The sequence below is a fragment of the Quercus suber genome, unplaced genomic scaffold (assembly GCF_002906115.3).
Source record: "Quercus suber isolate HL8 unplaced genomic scaffold, Cork oak 2.0 scaffold_36, whole genome shotgun sequence".
Lineage (NCBI taxonomy): Eukaryota > Viridiplantae > Streptophyta > Magnoliopsida > Fagales > Fagaceae > Quercus > Quercus suber.
Window position 1 is genome coordinate 2,168,267 of NW_027069501.1, and position 15,564 is coordinate 2,183,830.

Sequence of the window (15,564 nt, forward strand, 5' to 3'; positions counted from 1 at the left end):
CCTGCTCTTTTTTTTTTTTTTTTTTTTTTTTTTTTTTTTTTTTTTTTTTTTTTTTTTTTTTTTTTTTTTTTTTTACGGATTCGCACCGATTACTGCTGAACCAGGCTGATTAAGCCAGAATCGGTTCGTATCAGCCGAATCGGATCATATTGGCTAGCGGCCAAAATCGGCCTTGAATCATGCCGGAACAGCCGAAATCGGCTTTGAATGAGGCCCAAACATCCTAAATCTGTCCTTCCTCAATTTTATTTTGAATATTTGTTGCTTCTTTTGTGTTTTCTTTTTGTTTTGCGTTTTGTTTTGTGTTTCTTGCCTTCTTCTTTCTTTGTTTTGTGAACCAAGGACATATAATGTGTTTTTTAAGAATATTTTAATAGAAAAAATATGTAGAAAATATAAATAATAATTTTTTAATCGCCGCACCCGCACCCTACTTTTTCAAAAATTGCCGAGTCCCACACCCACACCCTCTCCCGAATCCGGAAATGCACCCGTGCTTTATAGCTAAATGGATATCAATTTAAAAAGCAAAGGGGACATAATTTAGTCCTTCACTGACTACTCGAGGGATTTAAATTTAAATCAATCAAAGCACCTAAGGGTAGAATGACACACTCAAATGCATCTAAGTCATGAAAGGCAGAATTTCAAGTCTTCAAAGATTGAGCCCAAAATAGAATGATTCAAAGAAAGGGTGAAATTTTTTAGATTTGGGTGCAAGATTCCGAAAGGAAGCCAAAACATAATACATATATGCAAGAGTACATGGACAGTGAGGAAGCAAGCAACATATAGACTACCTGTGAAAAACTACTAAATCCTAGACCAGAATAATCAAGGATATAATCAATGACATAGAACAACCATGGCTGCATCAATCAGTGACAACTTCCACAATAGACAAACAACCCATGGCACCCTTTCTTCATCAAATGCCTTGTCTAAAATCTATACTATGAGTCCATAAGAAAAATCCCTCCACATGACTTTCCTTTTTCAATCATTTTGCTACACAACGGAGTAATTGAATTCTAAACATTTCTAATATCATTCATTCATTGTTTTCCTTCCCTAGTCAAGGCTTTGATTCTTGTGGCAACCATTACAATAATTTCACAGTTTTCTAAATATTCATTTCAAACAAATACACCTCACAACAATAATTCCAGAATCCAACTTTGCTTACCAGAAAAAGTTCTCATGACAGCTCAACAATCTTCTGTCGCTTTTTTGATGGATTGACATCTTCACTCAAAGAATTGCCTTGGCCAGACTTTGATCTTTCGAGTTTCACAGGCAAGCATGTGTCATTACCATCATCATTGTCATTTTCGTCATCATCATCATCATCATCATCATCATTGTCATCATCACTATCATTATCACTGCTATCTTCTGAATCTGTTCTGCTACTACTAGCAGCCAATGGAATCAAAGGCTGATAACCAGCAATTGCAGATTCAGCTGCAGCAACAGCCTCAGGGGTATGAAGATCAGCAATACCAAGCATCAAATCCTGTAATTAAGGTGTACTTAAAAAATCAGTTATGATTTCAGTGATTGCTACAGTTGAGGGGGGAGAGACCCACTTACCATTTCAATGATTTCAGTTTCATTTCCAGTGAGCGATTCAATATCATAGCTCTCAGAATTTTCCTGAATTTAATAAATTGTATACATAGGTTAGAAGTAAAGCCAATGAAAAGGAAAAGAAAGCATGGGTTAGGGATTAAAGTAGAATAATTGGAATTTAATTAAACAATAAACCTTGAGTAAAGGATCAAATCACAACCTTTGCATCATGCTGAAGCCTCTCATTGGCTTCTGATATCACTCCTAAAAAGTCTTTAATTTTTCCCAAAACTGCAGCAAAGGAAATGAAATCAAGCACCAACAAGCATTGGTGGTTTTTTCCTTCAATTTTTTATTTTATTTTATATTAATTAAAAAAAAAACACTAATGAATATTGTAATGTATGCCAGCTCGCCAATTTCTTTGACTGTTCTAGCCACTGAAAATAACAATAGCAAAAGGAGAGAATACTCAACAATTTGTCTGACTGTACTAGTAATAACTCAACAGTCCTGATGAATTATGGTTTCCAACATAATGAAAAACATTCCACAAATAATTTCCCTGTGAATTATCATCTTATACTGCCCAGATGAGGGCCATGCTTGGTGAGTATATATCATCTTATGATGACCTTCCCAATCCCACCTTTGCATAGGATCAAAGTAATTAAGTATTTAGGTGTTCAATTAGGCTGCCATATGACAATATGATAACTACCTGGTGACGCAAGACAGGGCAAAAATGAAACAGCAAGAAAAAGAAGGATATGACCTAAGAGTCAGCACCAAGCAGGGAAACCACTAGGAGTCAGCACTTAAGATGGACCTAGAGTTAGAACCAGAGCAAAGAGAGACCAAAAAGCCATTTTTTTTTTTATTCATCAAAATATCAGCAATCTCCTCAAGGAGTACAATAGGCTTAGGAAACCCTGATTGCCTTATTACAAAAACAACCTTGCTTCCAATTAAAATACTAATAGCCTAATAAACTACTAGGACCTAAAACATAAAAATACAATTGACTTGCAAATATAAATAATAATATATAAAAATCTTTTGCATCTCCCGAATCACCTGGTGTGCAAAAATTTTAAACAAAATGTAGGAGAACTTAAGCCCAAAGGAAAGAAAATCAATTGGTTCATTTTGTCAAGCCCGTGGCTATTACAAGACTAGTATTTTATTTATCTATGTTACGTTTTTTTCTATAGGTAATATGTTGCATTTTGGTATTATTATGACTTTAGAATTTTAAAAGGTTATGAGACTAGCATATGATTTTCATGAAATGGGATGGTTAGAATTTAATTATTATAAATAAGAGAATGGGTCAGGATTCTGAGAGTGCTAAAGGTTATTATAAGTAGCCTCTTTTGAGGCATTGTAAGTAACCTTTCTTATCTTTTATATGAAATTTCAAATTTGAATTGTTCTTGAGCTTTTTGAGCCTAGAAATTGATATTTGATTGTTTCAACTTCAATCCTATTATACTTTTCTTCAATTTAATCTTGTTTATTGTTGAAATTTATACTTAAACCCATCTTTAACACTAGATCTAAGTTCTCCATACCACATCAAGTGGTATAAGAGCAAAAGATCCTAGATCTGAGCCACTACATTCAAATTTGAGTAAAAGGATGCACCTTTAAGCTATAATGGTCACAGGTAGAGGAAATCAAGACCAGCAGATAAGATGGCTGAGATGAGGCATATAATTGAAGATGTGTCGCAAGTTGTACAAGCTCTTCAATGACGAGAACTAGCAGGGGATGGTGTATGGAGATTCTGCAAAATGACCATGAACTCTGGGACATACTAGAAGATGGTCTTAACAATGAGAAAAAATATGGTAGATTAAAATTCCTTTCATGAAGCTGCACCAGTAGGAAATGTGGCACAAACCAGATTAGAGAATCATTTGGTGTGTGAGATTGGATGAAGGATGAAAATTGAAAGAGTTTTTTTTGTAGATTGGACTTCTCTATCAATATATTGGAGTAAATAAAATATTCAAGAGAGTGATGCACACCAAGTTTTTTATGCAAGTCCTAAGAGAGTTTTGTAGGACATGGAAGCTTTGCATGCACATGTTGATTTGAAAAAACCAACTAGTGTTTGATGAATTTCAAAAGATAAAAATACTTTCACTATATATATATATATGTGTGTGTGTGTGTGTGTGTGTGTGTATTGTTGAATCGTGAGAATCTTTACTTTATGAAGATAAAGATACAAGATTTGATCATGTTTAGGAAGAATTTATGCAGGAAGAATATGTGGAGGAAGAATCAATTCAACAAGATTCAAGAGATGCAAGGATGAGCCTGAGCCAATTTGGAGAACAAAGTTGTCTCAAATGATGGTGATTTATCCCCAAATTGAACAAAGTTGTCTCAAATGATGGTGATTTATCCCACATTATTTGGTTTATATTACAAATTGAAGAAAATATCTCAATCTTGTTATAGAAAAGTTACTGAGAAGCTATATATTTCTTGATGTACTTAAGGTGACAAGGAAATAAATTATGGAAAATATTATTCAGAATTCCAATAGATTGTGAAAAATTGAAGCCGACCTAGAGCGCATTGATGGAAGTTATTCTCACGAAACCAATACAGAAAACCGTCTAGAATACAACAAAAGGGGCAAAGATTGATGCTAGCTAACGAAAGGGGCAAAGTTTTCTCCAACGCAACAAGTGCTAAAGGAAGTTCTTCTCATCGCATCAAAACAGAAAACTGTCTAGCAAACAACAAAAGGGGCAAAGATTGATGCTAGAAATATTAACACTCATGGATAAACATCAGATAGCTTATCACGAGCACCCCACATAATAACAGAGAGCCCAGGACACCGGAAGGCCAAGAATTAATCTTACATCACACATCAAGATTACCACCATAGAATAGCAGCCACAATTTCACAATCATCCATCAAATAACTCAAACTGTGTCTAATTGTCAAAACATGGTCATTTCAATCACACTAAACCAGAGTTTTATTTACATAACTGTAAACTCAGCAGGGAATCGTCGTCCCATATCTGACTATAACTTCTCAGTAATGTATATGGCCAGTGGAAATTTTGTATCTCAGACTAGAGTGTCAATTAAATATACAAGTAGCCAAGTCCAGGATAACTATTTAGAGTCCGTTTGTTTAGGCAATTTGGGAGCCTAAAAACGCATTTCAAAACCCAAAATGCCATTTCACAACGACCCCTCATAGGTTTTTTACAATCGCTCATTGTAAAACCCAAAAGTGAAACAGACTTACAATACAGTGCAAGTAAATTAACTCTTTAAATATACAGAGAATGAAACATAATGCAGGTTCAAAAGGCATTCAGAAACTTAAGAAAAAAGTGGTCATAAATAAAAATAAAGTAGATGGGAAAGATGGGGTTACCTTGGCTTTTGGGAACAGGGGCAGTGATGGGGTTTCCATCAGGAATGGATTTCTGGGGTAGAGGGGCTATGTCCTTTCTGCAAACAAGAAGAGTGGACTCTGCACAATACATACACAAAATTAGTAAGAGGAGGAATTTGTAACCCAATACAGTACTTACATGTAGTCAGATACAAAAACCAACACACACAGACCTAATGGTGAGGTGGAGGGATTTTTGTGCTCCAATTGCAGAAGGTCTTTGCTTGTGTTTGTGTGCCCCATCTCTCTCTAGACTAGAGCTAGGCAAGAAAGAAAGACAGGGTTTTTCTCAGTTTCTCTAGGAGAATTTTTTTTGTTTCAACATTATAATTATATGTTGTGGTGACCGACTTTTGTCGCAAGTTTCAAAATGGTCTCAAAAACCTACGGGTATATACGGTGCTGGTTGGGCTTTTTTGGGCTAGTTTGGCCCTCTTTTTTCTTTTCTTTTTTTTTTTTTTTTTTTAAGTTGTTTTTTTTAACTTGAAGCCAACGTTAAAATTACTAATTTTGACCCGCTATTAATAACATGTAATATCTTATAATTTAAAACTTTTTGTAAAAATATTATAAACATAGTATTTATTAAAGAGTTAGGAATTTAGAAATTTGGAGAAAAAATATCTTATTTTTCATGAGTATACACTTTATTTATATATAGAAATATGTATAAGCAATCGTAGATAAGAATTTTTTTTAATTTTATTTATTAGTGAAATGGAGCATTTCATATTACATATATTAAATTTAAAATAAAAATTATATATTAACAAGTGGCGAGATTTTTGGCGGTTTTCTAAAAACAAAATCGTAATACACATCTGTAGGAGGCAGAATTAAGCCAGTTATAAAATGCCACATCAAAATTTAGTAACAAATTCTAGATTAATATGTCATTAAATTAGTTAAATCAAATAATGACATATGTCATCCAAATTGATATTACATTCACATAATGAAATTTGTCATGTGTCACTTGGCCTACAAAATAAAGATAAATCACCTATTCAAAGTTTATGGATAATTATCTTTATTAAAATAAATAAAATAAAATAAAAATAAATTTTCTATTCAAAATTTATCTTTATCAAAATATGATCTTTATCAAAATAAATAAATAGAGATAATTATCCATAAGAAAAATTTGGGTCAATCAAAAGTTTACTACATATTTTCAAGCATATCAATTTAAGAAGACGTCCCCTCTCATTTTGGACCAAGTTTTCAAAAAGCCTAAGCTCTAGAGAAATTCTGTCTCAAGAATCTTTGAAGAACTTGAAGGACAACAAATCTCTAACAAGCTCAAAGCCAAAGATTCATTGTGAATACCATTTGATCCATCTTCCAACCAAATTGAAGAAAATTTCACGTTAGTGTCAAGACCACAACAAAGATAGAATCAAATGAGCACTTTTTGTAAAAGAGTCAAAACAGAGATTGTAATCGCTACTTGATCAATACAAAATTATAAATGTGGAACACATTTTTCAATTTGTTTGATTTTCTACAATTGAGAAAATTTTGTGTTAACATCATACCTGCACCTGTAGGTGTGATTTTTGCACCTCCACCACAATTGGGGAGAACTTATAGCCTACATCGGTATATGCTTCTCCTCTCTTAAAATTGGTGGGTCCCATCCCTCAATGCGACCCAGCAGTTGTGAGAGAGAGAGGAAACATATACCTAATGTAGGGTATACTTTTTCACAGTTGGGAGTGCACTGACCACATTGTGGTTGGTTCTAGACTATTCTAGTCAGTTAAGGTGTGATGGTGTGGTTAGAGTGGCCTTACTAATTTAGTCCTTAAATGTATATCAAAAATGTCATTAGGGGTTTGTAAAAAATTTTAAGTTCAATCCACTACACTATTAGTCTAGCCATAGGTTGAGACACCACTTCCTTATATATATATATATATATATAATGCTATTACCAATCACAACTTATGACTTGTGAATGAAGTTTGTGGGGGTGTACTTTTTATTTAAACCTTATTTCCATATGATGTGGCAATCTAAAAATAAAAAATATGAACTCCTGCGTGTCAGTTTAACAACAACAACAATAATAATAAAATCAGCTATAAATGAGCTAGGGATTTCAAAATGTGAAATCTCCTAAATTTGTTTATTATGTATGTAGCATATCATCCTTTACTGAAGCTGATGTCTTTTTCTAAAATAAAATGCCATCAAGGCTTCAAGTCAGCATTAGTCCTATAGTGCTTGATTTCAGTGTTTTTATTTGACAAATCATATTTTTTTCATCCATTAGTTGTTGCCTTGTTGGCAATTTTTTTTTTTTTTTTAAAGATTAAGAAATAAATTGAAACATTTGAAAGATTAGGCACCATTTTAAAAGATGAGATACACATTAAGGCCAAAATATCTAATAAAATCTAAAGTAACCCTAATATATAGTTCTATTTTTTTCTTGCGTTAAAGTGTGCACTATTCTTTAAATAAAAATCTTGATAATGCCGCCTCCATATTTCATTTGAGGTTTTGCAATTTTTTTTACGTGAATTTTTCAAATCTTTGAACGCATGGATGAAGTCAATAACAGTGTCCCTCCAATTTTTTGTTTCATCAAGCTCCTTTGACTCCAAGTTTGAGAGAAGCAATACTTTTGGAAGATAGAGCCAGAATATTTTTCCAGGGGTTCAGGGTAAAATAAATGTAACAAAATTTTTAAATAAAAAGATATATGACCTAAAAATACTTTATTTCATAAATTAACTTTTACTAAAAAATTTTGTTTTTACATGGTATTAGAATCTTTCTCTTTTCTATTCACAGTTAAAGATCATCACTAAAAAACTTTACTTTCCATTTTGTTACAAAACTTCGCTTTTACATGTTGAAAAGAACAGAGATTCTAAATAGAATGGAGAGTATTTCATTGATTGAGTTATGAATTACAATCAAATGAATTGAATGAATAAAATATCTAAACAGTGCTCTGTTTATATACACAAAGAAAATAACTGACTCTACTTCTAGGCGCCAAAACGGTTATTTAAAATCAGTTGGACTCTGTACACGTGGCAAGGATGAATAACAACTTCCTATATTTGCGGAATTGACTTCTTCAATGATCCTGGATGAAGAACTCATGATGTGGCATGGATTCAATCATCTCCAAGACTGTTGAATCAATCATGTTCTTTGATGCAAGCTCAGTGGTCTGATCAGTGTGCACCTTATCAGCAAATGCTGCATTGACTGCTGCTCCTATGACTGAGTTAGTGCACCCTTCAGCAGCACGTGCTGCACCACTGGCTAGCTGTGTGACTCTAGGCTTGTCACCACATATCTTTGTATTCTTAATACTCCCCCTCAAGAGGACATCTCTTGCCTTTGGATCTTCTACACTGATATGTGGATATTCCACCTTAGAAGCAAAGATATTGATGACACCAATTCTTCTAATCAGTCTGGAAAAACTTTCCACTCCTAAGGCTTTGGTAAACACATCTGCCAACTGATTTTAGTTGAAACATAGAAAGTTTTGAGTGAACCATCAAGAATCTTATTCCTCACAGTATGGCAGTCAGCTTCAATGTGCTTTGACCTCTCATGAAACACTGGATTTGCTGCTATATGGATTGCTGCCTGGTTGTCACAGTACATCAGCACAGGCCTATCATGCTTGACATGTAAGTCTTGTAGCAGATGCAAAATCCAAGTCAATTCGCAGGTGGTGGTGGCCATAGATCTATACTTAGCTTCTGCACTGGACCGAGACACTATGCTTTGCTTCTTAGACCTCCAAGACACCAAAGCATCACCAAGGAATACACAATACCCTGTTAAAGACTTTCTTGTGTCAGGGCAGCCTGCCCAATCTGCATCACAGTAGGCTTTGAGGTGCAGATCAGATTCAGTTGGGAAGAAAACACCTTGACCAGGTGTGCCTTTTATATATTGAAGAATTCTAGAGGCTGCTTTCATATGTGGTGCTCTAGGTTGTGCCAAGAACTGGCTGAGTCTGTGAACTGCATAAGTGATGTCAGGCCTGCTTAGAGTTAAATACATAAGCTTCCCAACAAGTCGTCTATACTGTCCTGGATTGGTAAGTAAATCTCCACTGCCCTTAGACAACTTCAGTTGCTGTTCCATTGGAGTTTGGACTGGTTTACACCAATCATTCCAGTTTCTTCAAGGACTTCCAAGGCATACTTCCTCTGGGTTAGGCTGATCCCACTCTTATTTCTGGCAATTTCTAAACCCAAGAAATACTTGAGGGAGCCTAGATCCTTAATGCCAAACCTTTGGTCTAAAACAGACAGTGAGAGAGCACACAAGCATCATCATTTCCAGTGATTACCATGTCATCAACATAAACAAGGAGTGCAGTGAATAAGGACCCTTTGCTGTGAACAAATAAAGAATGATCAGCCTGAGATTGAACAAAACCAAGCTCCTTTATTGTTGCTGACAGCTTAGTGTACCACTGCCTTGAAGCTTGCCTCAATCCATAGAGGGCACTTAATACTATATAGGAGCAGTGGAAGAGGCTGAAACATTCTCCCCTTACTGAGAAAACCAGGTGGCAATGTCATGTAGACCTCTTCATCTAAATCTCCATGCAAAAAGGCATTGTATGTTAATTGTGGAGGCCACTGCTTGGCAGCAGCAAGAGCAAGCAGTACCCTACTGAAACTGTTTTCAACGTTGAAAAACCTTCAAGGAAATACAAGCTACTTCCCTCTGGAGATACCCCTTAGCAACTGGCACTCTTCTTGAAAACCTGTCTTTCTTTTAGGTACATCATCGAATTTTGTATTAACCCAAACTTTATAAAAAGGACAAAACTCTGTAATTTTTTATAAAATAATTTTTGAGTTTTGTGAGAGTGCATTTACATTATTTTGTATTTTTTAAATTTGTGAATGAAACTTTTTCTTGTCACCACCCATAAATAGGGTGTCCACGAAACCACACAAACTGAAAAAATCGCACCAAAATCACTTACAAAATGGCATAATCGCACCGCACCTCAAGTAACAGTACACTGCACTGCATCACACCTTCTATATATATTAATATATTTATTTTTTAATATTAAATATATTATTAATAGTTTAATAACCCTGGTTTTCAAAAGAATAAATAATAGTTTAATAACCCTAACAAGTGTTGATTAGAAAAGTCAACTCAAAATAAAGAAAAATTAGCTCAGTAGTTAAAAACTTGGTCCAAAATAAGGGGAAAAATTAGTTTTGGGCTAGGCAAGAAAAGCCCAAAATTTGAAAAATATATCGGCTTCAAACCATTCAAACCGCATCTTAATTATTGCACCGCACATGTGACTGCAAAAATAAAGTGTAGTACGGTTATAATTTTGGCTAAACCGCACCCACACCACACCACAAACATCCTTTCTCATGAACATAGACCAAAAGCCAAATCAAGAAAATTATTGGTGTTCTTTTATGTGTATTTGTGTTAATTTTTCTTTTTAGTCCGCTTTGTTCCTATTATTGATTTTGTAGATCTTTCAAGCCCATGTAACAACAAGGACAACAGCGAATTTCTTGCCGACAATTTATCATTTTTATTCTAAGTGGCATTCAAAGGATAGTTTCCAACACCCAGTTTTCAAACCGGCTAAAAAATAAATTATGCAAAATGAAAAGTTTTTCATTTTTAATTTTTAATTTTTAATTTTTTCATGTGTTTAAAACAGGAGCGGACTTAGGATTTCAAATAAGTATTCATATCTATTAACAAACTATCAACTAAAATAAATACACAAAATCACTGTTTCTTTATACATTAAAATGCAATTATCTACCAACAACGACAAAAAAACACAAAATAATATTATTTCTTAAGAACATCAGCTATTGCAAAAAAATTTGTTTTCACAAACCAAAAATTACTTTTGTTACTTTAATATAGCATTTGAAATGTCTCGTACAATAGTGTTTTTGATATTTGATATTCTAAATGTTAAATATTTAGCATTTAGAACAATTGATGCTAATACTTTAATACTGGGCCAATTAAGATTTTTTATTTTTTTATTTTAAAGTTTTATTTTTGTTAAGTTTTTGAATTGAATAATTGCTAGCTGAACTAAACTAATTAAAATGGAGGGGATCTAAGTTTTTAGAAAGGGGAGGCGCAACTCTAATATATATATATATAAACAATAAATAAAAAAAATTTCTTCTTTTTCTTTGAGCGGGGGGCCCAAAATGATTTTCCATTTTTTCTTTGGGCTAGGGGGGCCCGCGCCACCCGGATCCGTCCCTCGTTTGGAAACTCTATTCAGAATGCATTTCACTGCTTTAAAGGCTCAAAATGCTTTATAAATAATTTTTTTTTTTAAAAGTGAGTGGTTGGACATTTTGGAATTTGTATTAGTCATTTTGCTTAGAATTGATTTTTCAATTTAGTCATTGGGATGGAATCCAACTTTTACCATCCAACCAATTAAGTGCAACAAAAAAGAAAAATTCAGCATCTGTTTGAGAACAAAATCGCAGCAAGAAAACCACTCTCACAACACTTGGAGCAAAAAATAAATAAATAAATAAAATCTAACCCATGAACAAAATCACCAAAAAAAGAAAAAAATAATAATAATAATAAATAAAGAATCACAAGTGATCAACAAATCCACAAAGTGTGAACAAATTAAAAATAATATTAAATACATTTCTAGCAACAAAATCAAATTGATTCCAAAACATAAATGCAAGGAGAGAAAAAGAAGTGGAAACCTATGGAGCCACTTCGCATCAAGGAAGAAAAGAAAGTGAAAATGTAAAAGAAGGGACTTATTTGGAGGGAGAGTTCAGAGAGAAAAGGCGAGAGGAAGATATCTCTGGGGTGGTGTTTCTAGCAAGCCACGAGAGAGAAAATGTGAATTGAATTTACGGGTGAGGTTTTTTTTCTAGGGAGTGATAAATGCTACAAGACTAGGTAATGAGTAAGGACAAAATTTTAGCCACAAATTTGTTCAACCACGATGGGAAGATGAAATTCCTATTGTGGGTTGAAGTCTAAGGCTCCAATTATATTTATAGTCAAACTTTGCTCAAGAATAAATGTGATGAGAAAAATATATAAGGAAATGTGGATTGTGGGGGGGGGGGGGGGGGGGGTGTGTGTAGTTAGCATGGAAGAGTATGAGAGGATGATAGGAATTTGGGGACAGAGAAAGAAAGAAGATAAAAATAATAAACCAATGAAGTGAATAAAAAGTTTATTAGTGTTTATTTGGGTGTTTGAAAGAATTTAAGAGAGGGAAAAAAATGATGGAGAATGAATGGAAAAGAAGATAAGTTAAAGATAAGGAGTTTGAAATTTTCAGTGTGACTCTTAAAAGAAAAAGGATGTGTAAATCCCCCATAAAAAAAGGAAAAAGAAAAAGAAAATGTAAAACCAAAAAAAAAAGGGTATTTAAAGGTATAACATAAATAAAGAATTACACTAGATGATAAATTTGACAGTCACATATATTAGTGTGTGTATAAATTGGCTTGTTTGGTTGTGATATTTAAACAACAGTTTTCGTTATTTAAATAACACAACAAGTATTTTCATAATACTTTTTCACCTACACATATTTTCACAAGTGAATCATGAATTTCTCAAATTTAAAATTATATCTTATCTATTTTTGCACAATAGCTTTTGTGTACCTGAAGTTATATGCGGACAAACAGTGTGCATCGGAGACTGCTCAGGTTCTAATTGACTATTATTCCTTGTTGACTACCTTCTCTTACTCAGTGTGTTCACTAGGGATACCTGGATACAGCCAGGACACCAAAAAGTTGCCAAGAATTAGGCTTGGTTCATAAAATTAGGAGAAGGTATTTGGTATGATATATCAAATTTCTACCATTTGGTATTATTTGTGAGACTACTTCCATTCAAGAGAGATTTTATTACGGTGATATAAAATAAAAATTGACAAAGTTAGGAGAAACTTGAAGGATTTATTTAGATATGTGAAATAAAAAAAAAAAAAATTAAATGAGCAGAAAAATACTTTTTTATTTTTTATTTTTTTATTGTTAACAATTTCGAACATATTAACAAAGATGCTACCTACTTTCGTGGTAAAATGCCAAAATCTCATGGGTGTAGTTCCATTTAAGTTTAAAATTAATTTCATGCTTTAACTAACTAATCTTTTTTTCTTTTATTTGAATGCCAGCTAATCTCACAATTGCCTCATAAAGAAGAGGACAATTTGTTACCATTTACATAGTGCTTAAAATTAAAGGACATCGAATTGAATTTGAATTTCTGACCAAAAAAAAAAAAAGTAAGAACATTCCGAATTTTTAATAAGTCAATGAAGTATTTGATAAAAATGTTATATATGCACTATCTTAACTCAACCATTAGGAAATAATCATATCCATGACACATTGTTGGTCCTATTTAGAATTAGGGTCTTATTAGAGTCATGCGTGGTCACATTAGGTTGAGTTTGAAATATTTTTCATCCCAATTCAACCTCCTTGGGTTGAAAATTGTCAACCCAACTCAATCCATAATAATTCTAAAAATCAACTTAACCCAACCTAGGTGTTGGGTTGAGTTGGGTTGGGTTGGATCATCAAAGTAAGATCATTTTGTGTAGCCTAATAAAAAACTTTAGGTTTTATTCAATTGTTTTAGATTTTTTTTTTTTTTTTTTTTTACAATTGATAAAAATTTACACAATTTAGCATAATATATTAATTTTATCAAAATTATGCCTCAAAATATCAAAATATATCATATTAACAAATTTAAATAAAGTATCAAAGTCCTAAATAAATCAACTAACAATCTAAAATACAACTTGAATCCAACTCAACCCAAAGTTTACAAAAAATTACAACCCAACCTATCAACTCATGAAAAAAACAACCTAAATTAAAGAGTCCAATTAGGTTGGGTTTTGTTCTTGAAGTTTGTGGGTTAAATGCACTCCCCTATTTAGAATATCTAACTTTTTGAATAAACATCTTTTAATACATTGTCTTTCAAATAAATAGATATAGAATTTCAATTAAAACTATTGAAATGAATTAAAGGTAAGTTAAAAAAATTATTAATATAATATATATTGACATTTGAAAAATATCTTATTTTGAATTTAAAAAATCACAATTTGGAACATTCCAAGCAAAAGACCTACAAAGTGATGAGTGTATTAATCAATCTCTCACTCTTTTCTACTTTACCCTCTTGTGACCCTAAATTCACGTCATGAAAATCTAACTGTTTACCCTAAAAGAGCAACTAGTTTAGTAAGTTGAGGGAAGGATCATACAGTAATAAATGAATCTCTTGAGTAATCCATACTTCCTTCCACTCTTGAATGCTGATGGATTTTTTGAGAGGAGCTGGAGTCCTATCATCCCCTTGTTATTTTCTATATTAATTAAGTCTGGATACTTCATGGCTATTTCCAGCGCAAGGTCTGTGTTTGCAGTTCAAACAGGGAAGAAGTATTATGTAACAAGCATGAGAAAAGACTATAGACAAGAGTATTGATTCATATCAAAAAATCAAATCTGTGTTCTATACATGCAATAGCAGGAAGACATTAAAAATAATGGTGAAGCAATTAACTTTATCATGTTAATATCAAATGTGGTGGTATTGAGAGTTTGAACTTTGAAGCATGCTTCTACTTTAACTCCCAATAAATAGAAAAAAAAAAAAAAAAAAAAGGGTTTAAAATCTCAAAAAACCCAGTGGTAATTTGTTAATGGATGGGCAAAAAATTCTCACCAAATAACTCAGCAATAATTGCCATGTGAAGAATGGTAGATCCATCCATGTCGGTCAAATGGGGCAAATTAGGCACTTTTAATATTTTCACCCAGTCAGCTAGAAGCCTGAACATTTGAGTGTGGCCAAAGCGGACTGCTCTGAAGAGAGGTGTTTCGCTATAATTATTTTGTATTGACAGCAATTCTGGAGCTACTATTAACAATTCTTTCGCAAGGCTTGTCATATTGGTTGCCGCAGCATCGTGGAGAACGGTATCCCCTAGTGCATTTTTTTGGGTCAGTGGTGGAAGAAGAAGACCCGATTGAACATGCCTCTCCAGGACTTTTTTTGCGATGTTCTCTCGTTTCATGTAAATTGCCAGGTGAAGAATGGTATCACGGCAACAGGTGAAGTCCTCAAAACGACGCTGCCCCCAGTCTGAATATTGAGCAATTACTTTGGACTCGTCCCCCTTCATAAGGCTACCATAGAGTTCCCTTAACTTGCGAAATTCAGGAGTTTCATCCCTGAGGCTACTATAGAGTTCCCCTAACTTGCCAAACTCTGAAGATTCATCCATGAGAAACACAGAGAGAGAGAGAGAGTTTTTTTTTTTTTTTTTTCTTCTTCTGTTGAGAGAGAGAGAAGAGAGTTAAGTGTGGCTACGAGAACGCCCTCATTGGCGAATATATAGTATTATAGTTCCAGAGGACAATGGCCCACTGGACAGTTACGCCCTCATTGAATAAACATTTTTTTTTCTTTCTTTCTACAGTAATGTTCTTAGTAATTCACTTTGTTACCTTTAAAAGTATGAA

General features: G+C 33.4%; 2 protein-coding genes across 2 annotated transcripts; both read right to left on the reverse strand.

Annotated features, from left to right (window-relative positions):
• Positions 1–956: 956 nt before the first annotated feature.
• LOC112041145 (uncharacterized) lies at positions 957–5,369 on the reverse strand. The gene is made up of 5 exons (XM_024074045.2): positions 5,182–5,369; positions 4,988–5,086; positions 1,793–1,863; positions 1,594–1,656; positions 957–1,516 (listed from the first exon to the last, which is right to left on the reverse strand). The coding sequence occupies exons 1-5, from the start codon at positions 5,249–5,251 to the stop codon at positions 1,199–1,201; spliced, it is 621 nt and encodes a 206-aa protein (XP_023929813.1). The 5' UTR covers positions 5,252–5,369; the 3' UTR covers positions 957–1,198.
• A 7,229-nt stretch (positions 5,370–12,598) lies between these two features.
• LOC112028791 (protein ACCELERATED CELL DEATH 6-like) lies at positions 12,599–15,341 on the reverse strand. The gene is made up of 3 exons (XM_024061482.2): positions 14,765–15,341; positions 14,301–14,450; positions 12,599–12,778 (listed from the first exon to the last, which is right to left on the reverse strand). The coding sequence occupies exons 1-3, from the start codon at positions 15,324–15,326 to the stop codon at positions 12,753–12,755; spliced, it is 738 nt and encodes a 245-aa protein (XP_023917250.2). The 5' UTR covers positions 15,327–15,341; the 3' UTR covers positions 12,599–12,752.
• Positions 15,342–15,564: the final 223 nt, after the last annotated feature.

What these genes read in the sequence shown, in the direction of transcription:
- LOC112041145 (XM_024074045.2), bottom strand. Translation starts at nt 5,251, where the DNA reads ATGGGGCACACAAACACAAGCAAAGACCTTCTGCAATTGGAGCACAAA. An exon ending in TCCCTCCACCTCACCATTAG is followed by an intron (nt 5,087 to 5,181) that starts GTCTGTGTGTGT and finishes TGTATTGTGCAG; the next exon opens with AGTCCACTCTTCTTGTTTGC. An exon ending in AAACTGAAATCATTGAAATG is followed by an intron (nt 1,517 to 1,593) that starts GTAAGTGGGTCT and finishes CCTTAATTACAG; the next exon opens with GATTTGATGCTTGGTATTGC.
- LOC112028791 (XM_024061482.2), bottom strand. Translation starts at nt 15,326, where the DNA reads ATGGATGAATCTTCAGAGTTTGGCAAGTTAGGGGAACTCTATAGTAGC. An exon ending in AATTATTGCTGAGTTATTTG is followed by an intron (nt 14,451 to 14,764) that starts GTGAGAATTTTT and finishes CTGCAAACACAG; the next exon opens with ACCTTGCGCTGGAAATAGCC. An exon ending in CAAGAGATTCATTTATTACT is followed by an intron (nt 12,779 to 14,300) that starts GTATGATCCTTC and finishes GGCTGTATCCAG; the next exon opens with GTATCCCTAGTGAACACACT.